At 36.1% G+C, this 14,467-nt stretch overlaps 3 protein-coding genes across 3 annotated transcripts; 1 reads left to right on the forward strand and 2 right to left on the reverse strand.

Annotated features, from left to right (window-relative positions):
• The first annotated feature begins 1,900 nt into the window (after nt 1-1,900).
• Nucleotides 1,901-2,589, forward strand: LOC116165148 (c-Myc-binding protein homolog). Its single transcript, XM_031479458.1, has 3 exons — nt 1,901-2,106; nt 2,158-2,279; nt 2,344-2,589. Exons 1-3 carry the CDS (start codon nt 2,083-2,085, stop codon nt 2,513-2,515), a joined length of 318 nt encoding a protein of 105 aa, XP_031335318.1. The 5' UTR covers nt 1,901-2,082; the 3' UTR covers nt 2,516-2,589.
• A 304-nt stretch (nt 2,590-2,893) lies between these two features.
• Nucleotides 2,894-3,908, reverse strand: LOC116165146 (prefoldin subunit 3-like). The gene is made up of 3 exons (XM_031479457.1): nt 3,683-3,908; nt 3,229-3,626; nt 2,894-3,174 (listed from the first exon to the last, which is right to left on the reverse strand). The coding sequence occupies exons 1-3, from the start codon at nt 3,746-3,748 to the stop codon at nt 3,090-3,092; spliced, it is 549 nt and encodes a 182-aa protein (XP_031335317.1). The 5' UTR covers nt 3,749-3,908; the 3' UTR covers nt 2,894-3,089.
• Nucleotides 3,909-4,820: 912 nt separating this feature from the next.
• On the reverse strand, nt 4,821-13,436 carry LOC116163794 (SCY1-like protein 2). Its single transcript, XM_031477911.1, has 3 exons — nt 12,376-13,436; nt 12,025-12,327; nt 4,821-6,240 (listed from the first exon to the last, which is right to left on the reverse strand). The coding sequence occupies exons 1-3, from the start codon at nt 13,333-13,335 to the stop codon at nt 5,032-5,034; spliced, it is 2,472 nt and encodes an 823-aa protein (XP_031333771.1). The 5' UTR covers nt 13,336-13,436; the 3' UTR covers nt 4,821-5,031.
• Nucleotides 13,437-14,467: the final 1,031 nt, after the last annotated feature.

Genomic DNA, 14,467 nt, shown 5'->3' on the forward strand with positions numbered 1-14,467 from the left:
GGTACACTACAAAATAAAGTTTAGGTTATGGTTATACTTGCAAATGTACAATGTGGACGGATTGCTATGAACCTTAACAAAACGTACTATCCGTTTGACGGATCAACGCAACGGATGAACGGAGAGCTATGAACCCACCTGTACGGTTTGAAAATTTACTGTGTTCTGATTGGATAACGGATAAACGGAAACGTATGAACGGAGAGCTATGAACCCACCTTATGTTTGGCATCTTGTCTTCAATGGCGGTCGTGAACGTTTCGCCAAAGATCATAGTGTAGTATGATCTTTGGTTTCGCTCCATAAATGTTTGTTGTTATGTATTTTGTGTTATTTAATGCAGGTAGTAATTTTTGCATTTCTTTATATCGTATTTGTGTTTTGTTTGCCGCATTTTATATTTTTTGTGTGTTTCAATATTTGTTTTTGAAATTTACTTGGTTTAACCGCAATGCAATCATAAGTGTGATACCGTTATGCTATATGTTTACGTTTTTGGTGTAATGTTTGCTTAATTTATGTTTATTGATGTTGATTACTTGGTCTTGTCCCTGAAGTTACATTCATGTAAGTTTTCATTTTATTTTAATATGTGGAAATTGCTGATTCGTTTGATGTATGTACTGACTTGTTGTTTGTTACTAACAATTTTCTCCGTGAATGAAGCAGTCACGGGAGGTGGAAAAAGAAACTGTAGTCTATAATTTTGTGTTAGGGCACCTAATTCCGTGCACTGTCTTCGACATCCAACTGTAGGTTCGAAACCCCGAAACCAGGGGCGGACTACCCATCGTGCAGGAGCGAGATTACGCTAATCAAAGCTCTTCAGTTTAGAATCTATGTGTGTTAAAATGAGTGGCGATTCAATAATCCCCACATATTTTGTTTTTAGTCAAATCTGCCTACAAGGCCATGTAATTTTCCATCTTGCTTTCAACAAAAGGACTTTATTGCACCAAAGATGAGTCACATCCTGTGTATTTCACCCTTTCTCGGAATCTTGGTACCTGCTGCTACCTGACCCATTGTCCCCAAAAACTTGCTTTAACCTTGAGTGTAACCAACATTGTGTATATGCATTTACTATCTTTGTTAACTACTGCTTAAACTTTTACAAAATATTTTGTTAATTAACTTTTGGACTGTTTTAATCAAACTGCAAAGGTTTTTCTTACGTCGTACTCTTTTTACCCTTGGCAGTGACTTTTGCGAGAGTACGACACCTTTTGGCTTTGTTTGTTTTGTTTATATTAATTTACATGAACTAAATTTCCTGGTTTTCACAATCATGATAATTACGATCATTATTAAACAAACTTTTTTTACAATTTCAGTGTTTTATTTAACGTTCCTTCCCTACTGTGCTTCAGGTCAAAGCGTTATCTATAACTAACGTAAGGGGGCCCTGCCTTAGATGTTTTATCACGTGCCACTTTTCAAATTTAAGCGGGATCTTGTTTAGTTTTAGAGGGAATAGTAATTCGGGTGGCCATTTTTAAACGTTGCCGGGTTTATTTTATTTCCGTGTTCTTGTAGTGTGAAATTAGCGTAGACCCTGGGGGTTAAGTACACTACAACGTGATCCTAGGAATCACGATCTTGAAATCATGATAGCGAAGTAGCCGAAAGAAAGCGCCTATCCCTATGATAGGGACTTTATGGAACTACGCGATCGACGACACGTAAGATCCTCAATTAAAGGAAATAGGCTCGAGTTTCCAGCCCTGAGCCTTGTATATACGACGGTGCTGTCGGGTATACTTTTAAAAAAGTACACCTTACTTCGCGATCATATTTTAAAGATCGTGATTCGTAGGATCCACAGAGTTGTATAAGTATACATATACAACTCTGTGGGTTTTGATCATTGAAAGAAAGCGCCTCTTATCTTTTCATTTAATTTAAATTTTTATGTTGGCAACACCTTTTGAAATTTTTTTGGAATCAAAAATTCAAGTCGTCGTGCAGCAAAAATTGTTCCATTTTCGACTGCCATATAATAAATGTACTAAGCTAAACGATACAAAAATTCTGTAACTTCGCATTTATAGTATCAAATTAAATATAACCTAAACGTTGAATATGACAGCCAACCCTAACTATAAGGTAAGAAACCAAAGTTATTTTACACAGCTTGTACATTTCATCTAAACACAGCCGTCCGAAAGCAAGAGGGAGGAGTTCAGAAAGTATTTAGAAAAGACTGGCGTCATGGACGCTTTAACAAAAGTATTAGTTTCGTTGTACGAAGAACCAGATAAACCCGATAATGCAGTAGAGTATCCTTTATATCTTTATAATGAGATTTCCTTAAGTATTGAGTTATACCCTTAACTATAGTAGATATATATGTAACAAATTGTCAAATCAGATATGTGGAGAAACATTGACCGATATACGAGCAAACTTACAAGAAGCTTTAACTAAAATTTCAGACTTAGAAAAGGAGAATGCGGCAATGAAGGTAGAACCGGAAGGGCCTTCCGAAGAAGCCGACGATGTACCTGCAGATTAAATCTGATATTATTATGTTAAAATTTCATAAAAAGTGTACTTTCCCTTGTAACTTAATAAAATGTTAACAATTTAGCATCTTTTTATTAATATTTCTTACCATTGTATTATGTCTTGTTGCCCTAGAAACATACCCATTGCATGTTCTCTTACTAGTTTGTCATCCCCTGCGGTGTTATAAGCCATAATCTTTCGCACTTTCCCTTGACTCTATCATCTGTTGCATTCATTATCTGCTATAGTATACCTTATCAAAAGTGAGGAACATTCGCTAAATGACCTATAGAGGGGTCAGCATCTCTCCTCTTTAAAAACAGTTATTATATATAATTGTGACTATCGAATAGTATGCATGTATCTCCGCCCAACAGTATTTGAATACAACATAGTACAAGTAATATTTAAAACAGTATTTCTGTTAATTACACAATTATCTTCAATTAGCTATACATATATGAAAACAACGCAATAAGCTAATTACATTAAATAATTTAGTATTTTTAAATGAGAAACAAAACTCTTCAAAATCTCGAGTTAGTTGAGTGTTAAGAGCAGGTATGTGCGGAAACAAAATTTTATTTATTTTTTGCTGCTTGACGACGTTTAACATCCCAATTAAAGACTCTTGCCATATTCACTTCGGTTGTAGTGCACTGATCCCTGTTAAAATAAGTTTTTTTACTAATTCCCTTAGATAACTGTAAAATATTGTACCTTAGAAAATCGACATCTTGCTCGACCTGTTCTAAACTATTGGTTGCAGTCGCTATGTTTTTAGTTAATAATGTTTCTGCATCATCTAAACTATATTCTAACATCACATTTGCACCGAGCCATAAACACACTGTATTCGTTGGTGTAACAACTGCCTTAGCGAAAACTTGGTCACTCAACAAGAATTCAGTTTCAAACTCTTCTGTTTCATGTCTCAGTTTCTCGATCATATTTAGGGAACGTTTCAAATCTGGTATTTGAGATTGTAGTCGTCTTTTCTTTGCCAGCAAGTGAAATTCCATATACTTATATTTACAATGCAATTCGTCCAACCGCTTTAGCACCTTTTCAGCGTTTCCTCCATTTTCTGATTTCCCCATGTACATATCTACATCATCCTGTAGAAAATCATAGATGAGCTACATACATTTTTTAACGATTTAAAAAGATTTACCACAAACTCTGCTTCCGGAATTCCGGCATTTGATTTTTTTCCATCATTTATATTGTCACCTTCCATTTCTAAATCTTTAGAAATATACTTTCAGTTAACTTAAAAAGATTATAAAATATACAAAATTATCTCATTTGTGTGTGGGTTAACCTATTTCAGTTTCTCATAAGGATATTTCCGATTTTGTATGATTCTGTTGACAGATGACAGAAACGTTCTTCTGTATGAATGTGTCTACCATAACGCTACTACATTTTAAACGCTAGTTGATCACACGGTCCGTATACTAGGCGCTTTTTTTCGGCTACTTCGCGATCATGATTTCAAGATCGTGATTCGTAGGATCACGTTTTACGAAAGAACGTGCGAATTTAAATCAACGTATGATTAAGTTTACGTAGTACACATTTGCATTCGAATTACGTATTTTTTGTTTAGATTATGACAACAATTTAAATACAAGTGGAAGTACTTTGCACGATTATGCTCTTCAGTTACAAATATTGACTAACCTAACAAATGAGCAAAAATATCTTTGCATTTATAGGTTAGGAATTCGTGATCAGTAAACAAATCATAAAACTTGTATGTTCAGTTTGTTCACGATTTTAGCAATCATGATCATAAGATCACACTTCGAAAGAACGTGATTAGACAATCCAAACCCGTTTGGATCATCGAAAGAAAACGCCTACTAAGCGGTTGCCTCACTTCCAAACAACCAATAAAACGCGCTGCTTCAGCCCGCAGTAAGCACCCCCCACCACACAATTCTCATGTACTACATGCATTTGGTAATAATTCTAATAAGAGTTAATTTTTGCATATTTGTATTTGTTATTGTAATGATATTTTAAGCGATAATCATGAGTAGTCTATTTCTTTCACATTTCCACAGGGACAGGTGCATATGTATTTACGATCGTCGACGACCAACAGCGCGCGTTTGTATAGCAGAAGTCCCTTACAAGTTACGCAGACGCGCCGCTCCGTGTATAGGCGTCCATATAACGCAGTGTTTCGCAACCAGCGGCGACACTTTGCAGTGCTTTAAAAACGTCGGGTGAGAAGGGGCTCTATGAAGTGCTATAAGATCCTAAATAGTAAACAACCATTAGAAGTGAAGAAACAATATAAATATTAATAAATATTTTTTTAATTTACGTCCAATATATAAATTACAATCTTAAATAGTACTTGGAAAATGTAAATTTCACAGCACGGCACAAATCCTACCTATATATTTCCACATGGCTACAAATGTATCACATATTACATAAATACAACGTTATCAAGGGGAATTGATTAAATTGGCTGGAATTACCTCGATTTACATTAGGCGTTTGAAATTATTTCAAAAAATCCATTATTTCATCTTTCGATAATGATATACTACCACTTTGTGTATTCTTTGAAGTGAATGAAGGCTTCATAACATTTTGTGTTGTGTATAAATTTGGAGAATGAAATGAAGGCTGAAAATTTTGACTTGGAAAACTTGCCATGGTAGGCGCTTTATTCATTTTGGACAATCCAAATTGATCATTATGTGAATTGCTAGAATTTGCGGATGCTGAATGACTTAATTGAAATGCTTGAAAATTTGAACTAGCTTGGGAAGTATGATTTGATGAACTTGTGAAGGTGTTGGATGTACGTGATGATGCGCTAGGATTATACCATGGCGGTGGGGCTATTGGTGATAATGTGTTGGTTAAATTTACAGGTTGCACTTGGGATGTATTTGTAGTAATTGGTATGGGATCGAGCTTCGTTTGATTCTGTAAAATTTTAACGGTGTCTTGTTGATTCAGAATTCTCTGCTTTTCTTGTAAGGTAAGAGCAGATGCAGACTTGCTTTGATTATTAGGTGCCGGTGGTGGAATGTTATCAAGGCCAAAATCAGTAAAGATTGTTTCCAAAGCTGTAGATTTAGGAACAATCGTTGGCATGCTATTTTCAAGTATTTTTTGATGTTCTTGTACAGTGTTGAGTTGCTCCAATTTGGTGCGATGCTCAGATTCAACGAGTTGAAACATCTGTGTGACTAAAGCGACCAAAGCATTAAATTGTTGTAGTGTCAACCCATTTTCGATGCATAATGGAATAAGAAAAGGAAGAACACGGGTAGCCATGATCTCTTTTGTTATACCTAATTTTTTGTGAGTCATCGCTAATTTGTATATTCCCAATATTCCCATAATAACTGCCGGTTCACGGGAGGGAATTTGTGGTAGGAATGGTAAAACTTCATCTAAGACAAGCCACTTGTCCAGATGCTCAAGCAGTCGCCCAATACACAATAAACAATTTACACGAACAGATAATGTCGACGTGGATAGGCACAATTTCTTTATACGAGGTAATACACTGTTTTTCACATTGCCGTGGTCTAATAGTCCAGCAAATGTCGGCAACACCGATAAACACAGCTCGTGTATCTGCGGTGTATCTGAGTCTAATCCTCTGTATAGCATTGGCAACACGTGTTGCTGAATGTCAGTTGCTGGTGTCAATTTTAAGAGGAGTTCCATACGTTGCAGAAAGATCAGTAATATCTAAAAGCAAACATAAGATATCAAGATTGGCTTTGAATAATGTGATTCAAAACAAATGCGTAATGTTAACAAATCACTTAAAGTAGCATTAATGGCACATGTTCAAGGGGCAATATCTTGTAAGAAATTTTATAAAATAGGTAAGTATCAAAAAATTATTATTATTGTTAGTGTACTAAAAATTGTTTGAATTTAGGTACGAAGATTTAATACAGAGCAAGATGCACTTCCATATAAAGTGCATTAATACGTATCTAGACATCTTAAGCGATCTCAACGTTAAGTGCAAAAATCGATCAGTGGAGTTAAAATTTTTCATAATATTTGTGGAATACCTAGTCGCACAGACTGCACGTAACATCCTTAAATGTGGATACGCCGCTTTACGTTATGCTTATCGTGAGTAGCAAAATTACACTGATCACAAATCAAATTTTTGAGAAGGTTAATAGGTGACGCTTTACGCGAACGCTATTTATTGTGGCGTAATTACACTGATACGATAGCAGTGATAGAAATTTATTTAAAGCGGAGTGTGTAATTGCACTGTTCACTAACACTGGGCGATTGCAAGTTTCAACTAATTGATTAATTTAAAAGAATAATCAAACCCGATTATCGATTTTATCTTTTGATTATAATCTGTTCATCGTCCAACGCTACTGTTCACAATAAAAAACTTTGGAAATATAATGCGTTATACGACGATTTCTTAAATTATCCTTATTTTTGGTTGCATAATTGCACTTATCACATTTCCAACTCTTGAAAGTAACGTGATAATTACAATGACAATGAAATTTTGGCAATTGTAGATAAACAAAATGGCGATCTTCTCCCACCAATACTAATTACAATGTGCTCCCACCAGAATGAATAAACGAACGACATCTTGCGGATTGAGCGTCAACACGACCTCTCAATTTTGTACAGCTTAACCTCAAACGTGTCCAGTAGTAGTGGATAATAACAAAAAAGCTTGTGAGTGTAATCCTGCATGACGGTGCAAATTTGTTATTTTTCGATAATGATTCACGTCTATGCGTTCCGTCTGCACTCTCTCATGAGATGGACTATAATTTAAAAAAACGCAACACTTTTTCTAGTGCTCCAATAAACAAAAGCTTTATAGCAAAAAGAGTAATCAGGATCAGAACGCATAAACGAACGCACCTCAAAATGTTGGTTGATTGCTTAATCATTGAGGGCCATTTTAAGGTTTCCACATATAGCATAGCATTAGCTGTGGGCCACATTATTCAATCATGCTCAAGAAAATGCATAGTGTGTGATGTGTCCTATTTTGGTCGAGACTGCACTAAATATCTCAGCTGTTTTTAAAGATAGAGACCCAGTACTACTTTTTTGTGAAACGTACCACAAACAGAATCAATCCAATTACGTTGTTTCTAAAATACAGGGTGAAAACAAAAACTTTAACTTTTATATTTATATCCTACCCATGTAGGATAGAAAAAAGTTAAAAACTGCCTATTTTAGATATTTTTACGTAAAATCCAGTGGCGTAGTAAAAAAAATGTTTCGACCACCATTTTTGAGATTTGACCCAGAGTTGCCTTTTAAATGCAACACCTTTTATATCTCAACGTCAATTTTTAGTGCACTTTCAAAAAATAAGAACATAAGGGCTATTAAACCGAAAACACAAATGTGCAAGTCCACTCTTCGACTCTAGACCACAACCGGCTTACGAATTTTTTTGCATTCTTTCTCCTGATTACTTTGATGAAAATCCTATATTTTTACATTTTTTATGCCTATATAAATATCAATTTTTTTTCAAAATTCCGTCAGTCATTTATATTGATTGCTATCGGCTGCCTTAGTTACCATGGATGCAATAAACAAAACAAAATCTCCATGAATCCATTGCCTATTTAAATACAGTAAAAAAAAAAGGCTTTTATAAATTTTCATGGGCAAAATTTACTAGACCACTGGATTCTACGTAAAAATATCTAAAATAGGCAGTTTTTACTTTGGTTCTATCTTACAATGGTAGTCAAATATGATAACATCCTAAAAATCAAACTTTTCATTTTCACCCTGTATCTCAGAAACAAACGTACCGTACAGCAGTTATAAATTAGCAAGCGACGGCGCTAGTCGAAGTTCCAATCGGCCGCACGAAACCTGCAAAACAATAAACAATGGCATAACATTATTTAATGCATCAATACCGATATCATTAGTATCCCACATCTACAACAACGGAGTGGATTTTTGATCCGCCACTGGAGAAATGCAAATATGGCGCCGCTTGCCGACCACTGCGCATACAAACCGCTCGCGAACTCATAACGGCTGTACTGTAGCTAGCTAGATTCTGTTTACGTATCAAGTTTCTTAAAAAAATGGCACAGGGTCGCGAAAACAGCAAGTCTCCATATCTAAAAGCGGATGAGATACAACGCAGTCTCAACCAAAATTAAATTTGATAATTTACAAACATCGTGACAGTCAGCAGAGGTGGGCCCATCGACATATTAATATATAGATGGACTGCGCGATTCCGTTTTTAAATAAATTATGTCACCTACTGCTTCTACATGTACTGACTTTACTACTGTTTAAAGTCCCTAGATTACTAAAGTAACGCGATTCGTTAGGCCAGTGTATTAGACAAAAACAAACTGCTAATTGAGCAAAAATGGCCGTTTGACACCTACTGTCAGGTTTGACATTTGTTGTTTTGTATTATAATAGTTGTGTGTACATTAAGGAGAGTACTGATGTAACCATTAATTCAAAAAAAAAATATTACTCAGAAGTGAAGACAATTTTTCGAAAACTTTTAATGAAGATCAATTAAAATATTTAGAATTGGGTACACACAAGGGTTTTATGTGGAGTGGTGAAACGATTGAAAAAGCGATGCAACTATATTTATCTTGTGATTTTTAAATATTAATCGATATTAATATTAAATTTTTTTAAATATTAATATTATATTAAACGATACGCTCACAAAACTGGCGCTATCCAAAAGTATCCGCACAATCCAAGAGCGACTAGAAAAACCAATAGAAAAGCATACTTTCCAACTGTTGTTCAATTTCAAATTTCGCGGTTCCCAAACTGAGCCAAAATGGCTGCTATTCGCGTTACTTTAGTGATCTAGGGACTTTACTACTGCTTAAAGTTCCTGGATTACTAAAGTAACGCGAATAGCAGCCATTTTGGCTCAGTTTGGTAACCGCGAAATTTGAAATTGAACAACAGTTGGAAAGTATGTATAAAGTATGTATTTTGTATAATTTAATTTGTATAAATCCCTAAAGCGCATCTAAAAAAGGTCAACTGTGCAAAATTTGAACTAAATAGGTTCAAGCGTTTGGCACAGACAGGGGGGGGGGGGGGGGCCCCCAAGGGGTCATTGGATTTGACCCATTTTTAATAGGCTTATTACTTGTGGCATATAGGTCAACTGTGCAAAATTTGAACTGAATATGTTCAAGCGTTTGGCAGAGACAGTGGGGGGTGACCCCAAGGGGTCATTGGATTTGACCCATTTTTAATAGGCTTATTACTTGTGGCATACAGGGTGACAATTTGAAAACTTACCACCCCCCATATCTTAGTAAATAAACGAGATATTTAAAAAAATCAAAATCCGTTTCGGTAATTCGGAGGGGGAATCACAATGACATAGTTGGCGACGCACCCCCTCACACCCCCTGCGCCCCAGCCACCCCAACTTTTAAATCTTAAATAGTGACCCCCCATGTGTGATACGTCGTTGGAAAGCTCTGAAAAATGCTTTCCAACCATACCAAATAGCATTACATTTAGGTTAGTAATTATCGTGCAAATCAAAAAATAAACTAATATGATACATTTTCTAAAGTTGGCTTTCATTTCAATAAATGTTCAAAATGTTTTCCGTTATTGGGAAGACAGTATTACTATGCGATCAAAAATGAGTTGCCCTTTGAAATTTTTGTTTACATGGAAAATCGTATTTAACTTGAACTTCCAAAGCCGACTCGACAGCAACTCATTTTTGATCGCCAGCTATAATCTATTCTCAAACTCTTGTCGAACCTTTTCAAATGTTGGTTTTGCAATATTTCGACATTCTTGAATTATTCTCTGTCTCTGTCGTCTATGTTCGCCGGTTGCGTTTTAAATACGACAGATTTCAAATGTATCATATTAGTTTATTTTTTGATTTTCACGATAATTACTAACCTAAATGTAATGCTGTTTGGTATGGTTGGAAAGCATTTTTTCAGAGCTTTCCAACGACGTATCACACATGGGGGGTCACTGTTTAAGATTTAAAAGTTGGAGTGGCTGGGGCGCAGGGGGTTGGAGGGGGTGCGTCGCCAATTATGTCATTGTGATTCCCCCTCCGAATTACCGAAACGGATTTTGATTTTTTTAAATATCTCGTTTATTAAGGATCCTCAGATCCTTTATAGTTTTGTATTGTCGTCCGTCCGTCCGTCCGTCCGTGTGCGCTCTAACTCTTTTTAAAAGTGGCCGATTGAGTTGAAATTTGGTGTACGGGTTCTTTGGACATTAAGGACGGACGCTATTGATTTTCAGGAAGCTGGTTCAATAGGAACAAAAGTTATAGGACTTCGAGTGAATCGGGAACAGGAAAAACTACGGGCTCAATATAATAGAAATCAACATATTTCATTCCCTAGGTCATGTATCGGGTTGGGACTTCCGCTAGATTATTCCCTATGACTCTTAGATGTGTAATACTTAATATAACTCTTCTCTGTGGTATAGGTCGAAAGTTTTAGAGCAAAATGTAGCAAAAATTACACTTTATACATGAATTTAGAGTTTTAAAAGGTTTCAAACGCATTATCTTGATGCAGCAAGAGTACATCACGTGCACATTTGATAACCGCATGTGTGTGATTCAAAAATGTTAAATTATTGCCATATGGGTTTTGATCAAAATAATCAAAATCGTTATTTATGCACCAAGATCGTCGAGAAAAAGACTAGGGGCATTATCTCAATGCTCAAGACATAAATTTGATGCATTTCTGGCGACCACATGGATTTTGATCAAAACATGTCAAAATCGTTATTTATGCACCAAGATCGTTGGGAAAAAGACTAAGAGCATCATCTCAATGACCAAAACATGAATTTGATCTATTTTTGGCGACCACATGAATTTTGATCAAAACATGTCAAAATCGTTATTTATGCACCAAGAACGTTGGGGAAAAAGACCAAGAGCATTATCTCAATGATCAAAACATGAATTTGATCTATTTTTGGCGACCACATGGATTTTGATCAAAACAAGATTAAGAGCATTATCTCAATGACCAAGACATGAATTTGATGTATTTTGTAACATTAAAATAAATTATCGTTAAAAGTTATTGTAATACTGAGGATCCTTCGATATTTCGTTGTATCGGTTTATTTAGTAAGATATGGGGGGTGGTAAGTTTTCAAATTGTCACCCTGTATATTAAGTCTACTGTGCAAAGTGTGAACCAACTCGGTCCAAACGTTGACAGTTATCGTGTTCACGGACACAATCGACTCCCCTATAAAGCTTGCATTGCTTTGCTCTGCCGATTAATAAACTTAGTGGTGAACCTGTTGTTACACTTTAACTACCTACTCTTTACATTCACATTTCACAAGCAGGCCCAACAGTGTACAATTAAGATACTGATTTTACTAGAAAGTAAACTGAGCAAGTGCTGAATAAACTTTGTTTAAATCACATTATTAAGTGTCTTATTTCACACACCTACATACACTTGTACAAATAATTACCTGAATTGGATTCACCAACTTCATGACAGGTTTCAAATGCGGTAATATTTTAGTAACATATTCCGCTTCGTTGCACTCCTCTGCAACGTCAAGAATACTGGGAAGAACAAAAGGAATCATGGTTGGTTGAGCTAAATCTCGAGTAAGACACGGCAGAGCCTGCTGAACACGTACACGTTGAGGTAATTTTGAGAGAGCCTCTGGTAAACCCTTGTAAAACTGCGACCTTTGTAAATTATCCCATTGAAGCAGAGAATCCAAGTAAGTCAACGTTTTGACTCCCACATCTTCAAAGTATGGAATCTAAATCAAAATGAATTACTACACTGAACAATTTTCACAGATATATACCTTAATAAACTGGTGTGCATCAGGTCGTAATTCCGGTACTACATTTAACATCATTTTTACATACTCCCTTAAACTATCTGGTAGGCATTGCAATTTGTTGTTAGATAATGTCTTTAGCTGCTGAGGCCTGTTTTTAAATTGCTGCCAATCTTTTGCAGGTACTAATGTATGATGGTTTAAAGAATGTAAAACGTAAGCTAACATGCCTAATGAAAACAAATCACTACTTGTGGAATGCGTTTCTGTTAAAGTGTATTCGGGTGCGACATATTCTAGATTGGGCTGGGACACACATGGTAGGGTAAAGTCATACTGCTGAAATGGATAAAATGCCTGATTCGTGCCAATGTTATGAACGCAAAAATCGAAACCAAATACTTTCCAAGCTCCTTGCTGATTAATTATAATACTTTCCGGACAAATATTTCTATGAAGTAACTTTACATCATTATGTAAAAAAGCCAATCCTTCCCCGATTTGAAGTAAGCCAAACTTAATCTCGATATCATAAAATTTGTAGTCTGACAAATTCGCAGGCTGAGGCATATTAACAGTTTCCCCTAAAATATTCGCCAAACTTGCAAAAACTGGTTCAGTCGCGAACGCTAAGCTCTCTCGGCTTTCTTCCAATGGATGTTGAACAGTTAATATTCGTGGATGTCTTATTTTTGTCAGTTGTGACACACCACGGCGAAGACCATCTAAAACCATTTCTTTGTCAGACTTACTAAATTTATCCAGTTGTCTCTTTTCCAAGACGAATATAGCAGCTTCTTGTTTTGTAGATCGTTTAAAGCCTTTATAAATCTTCCAGAGTAGCCCAGGGCCTCCAGATGCAATATGAGAACTGGCATCGAATTCTCTTGTGACTGGATTTCCAGGTAGAACACCGGACAATTGTGAGACAGTACTGCTAACAGAGCTACTAACTTGGGTATAAAGTTTGTTAAAGACTTCCATATTAAATTATGGATAATTTTACAAAAAAGAAAAAGTTGAAGAAACAAAACCACTGAATGATGACATGAAGGTGTCTAAATTATCGGAACCGGGAGCTTGAATTAGGACCACAGAACACGATACGCTTACAATAGCTGAAATTATAGTTCCATACCCGCAACGCCGTACCGTAACGTTTGGAATTAACCCTACTTGTTGCGCGTGAACATTTAATAGTTCGCGTTAACGTTGCGTTAGAACGGTTACGGTACGTAGGAAATGCCCAAATCTTATTTCTTACGGTAAATCGTGCTAACGCGCTTGTCTTCGGGAGTACTCGAATAATTCAAACAGTTGAGTTTATCCTGACGTTCGTTTCGTTTATTTACAATAATTATTGACACTTTGTTGGTTATTATTATTTTGAAATGCACGTTACTCTTACTGACAGATGACATACAATGACAGAATTCGTTGCGCAAGCTGCCACTTGCCACTACGGAACTATAAATCGTATTATTTTCGTTAACGTAAGATTTTACGGTTCCGTTCTTACGGCTACGGAACTATAAATCCGGCTTTATTTCTTACGGTAAATCGTGCTAACGCGCTTGTCTTCGGTAGTACTCGGATAATTCAAACAGTTGAGTTTATCCTGACGTTCGTTCTGTTTATTGACAATAATTATTGACACTTTGTTGGTTATTTTATTATTATTTTGAAATGCACGTTACTCTTACTGACAGATGACATACAATGACAGAATTCGTTTCGCACTAATGCGCAAGCTCATCTCTTACCACTACGGTAACTATAAATCGTATAATTTTCGTTAACGTAAGATTTTACGGTTCCGTTCTTACGGATACGGAACTATAAATCCGGCTTTACACACGGTATGCTCATTATTTTTCTCAAACGCGTTTTCTACTGCGCATTACGTCACCTGCTAACGTGTGGCGCCCTTAGACCATATAGTACATGGACTGCTATTATCCCTATGCTTTCAATACAAAATGGGTGGTCACGGATAGAGGGCACTGTAGTCGTGGGTATGTGAATCTCAGGGTAAACTAAAGTTGTGTAAACACCACTCGCATCACGTAAAGAGTAGCTTTTATAGTAACCGCGTAGTACGGGAAGCTTTAAATAC

Source organism: Photinus pyralis, unplaced genomic scaffold, assembly GCF_008802855.1.
Source record: "Photinus pyralis isolate 1611_PpyrPB1 unplaced genomic scaffold, Ppyr1.3 Ppyr1.4_LG2, whole genome shotgun sequence".
NCBI classification, from domain to species: domain Eukaryota; kingdom Metazoa; phylum Arthropoda; class Insecta; order Coleoptera; family Lampyridae; genus Photinus; species Photinus pyralis.

Coding starts and splice junctions, on each gene's coding strand:
- LOC116165148 (XM_031479458.1), top strand. CDS start 2,083: ATGACAGCCAACCCTAACTATAAG. Junction 2,107..2,157: donor CAGCCAACCCTAACTATAAG/GTAAGAAACCAA, acceptor ATCTAAACACAG/CCGTCCGAAAGCAAGAGGGA. Junction 2,280..2,343: donor AAACCCGATAATGCAGTAGA/GTATCCTTTATA, acceptor TAACTATAGTAG/ATATATATGTAACAAATTGT.
- LOC116165146 (XM_031479457.1), bottom strand. CDS start 3,748: ATGGAAGGTGACAATATAAATGATGGAAAAAAATCAAATGCCGGAATT. Junction 3,627..3,682: donor TTCCGGAAGCAGAGTTTGTG/GTAAATCTTTTT, acceptor GATTTTCTACAG/GATGATGTAGATATGTACAT. Junction 3,175..3,228: donor CAAGATGTCGATTTTCTAAG/GTACAATATTTT, acceptor TTATTTTAACAG/GGATCAGTGCACTACAACCG.
- LOC116163794 (XM_031477911.1), bottom strand. CDS start 13,335: ATGGAAGTCTTTAACAAACTTTATACCCAAGTTAGTAGCTCTGTTAGC. Junction 12,328..12,375: donor ATGCACACCAGTTTATTAAG/GTATATATCTGT, acceptor ATTTTGATTTAG/ATTCCATACTTTGAAGATGT. Junction 6,241..12,024: donor AGTTGGTGAATCCAATTCAG/GTAATTATTTGT, acceptor GTTTGCTTTTAG/ATATTACTGATCTTTCTGCA.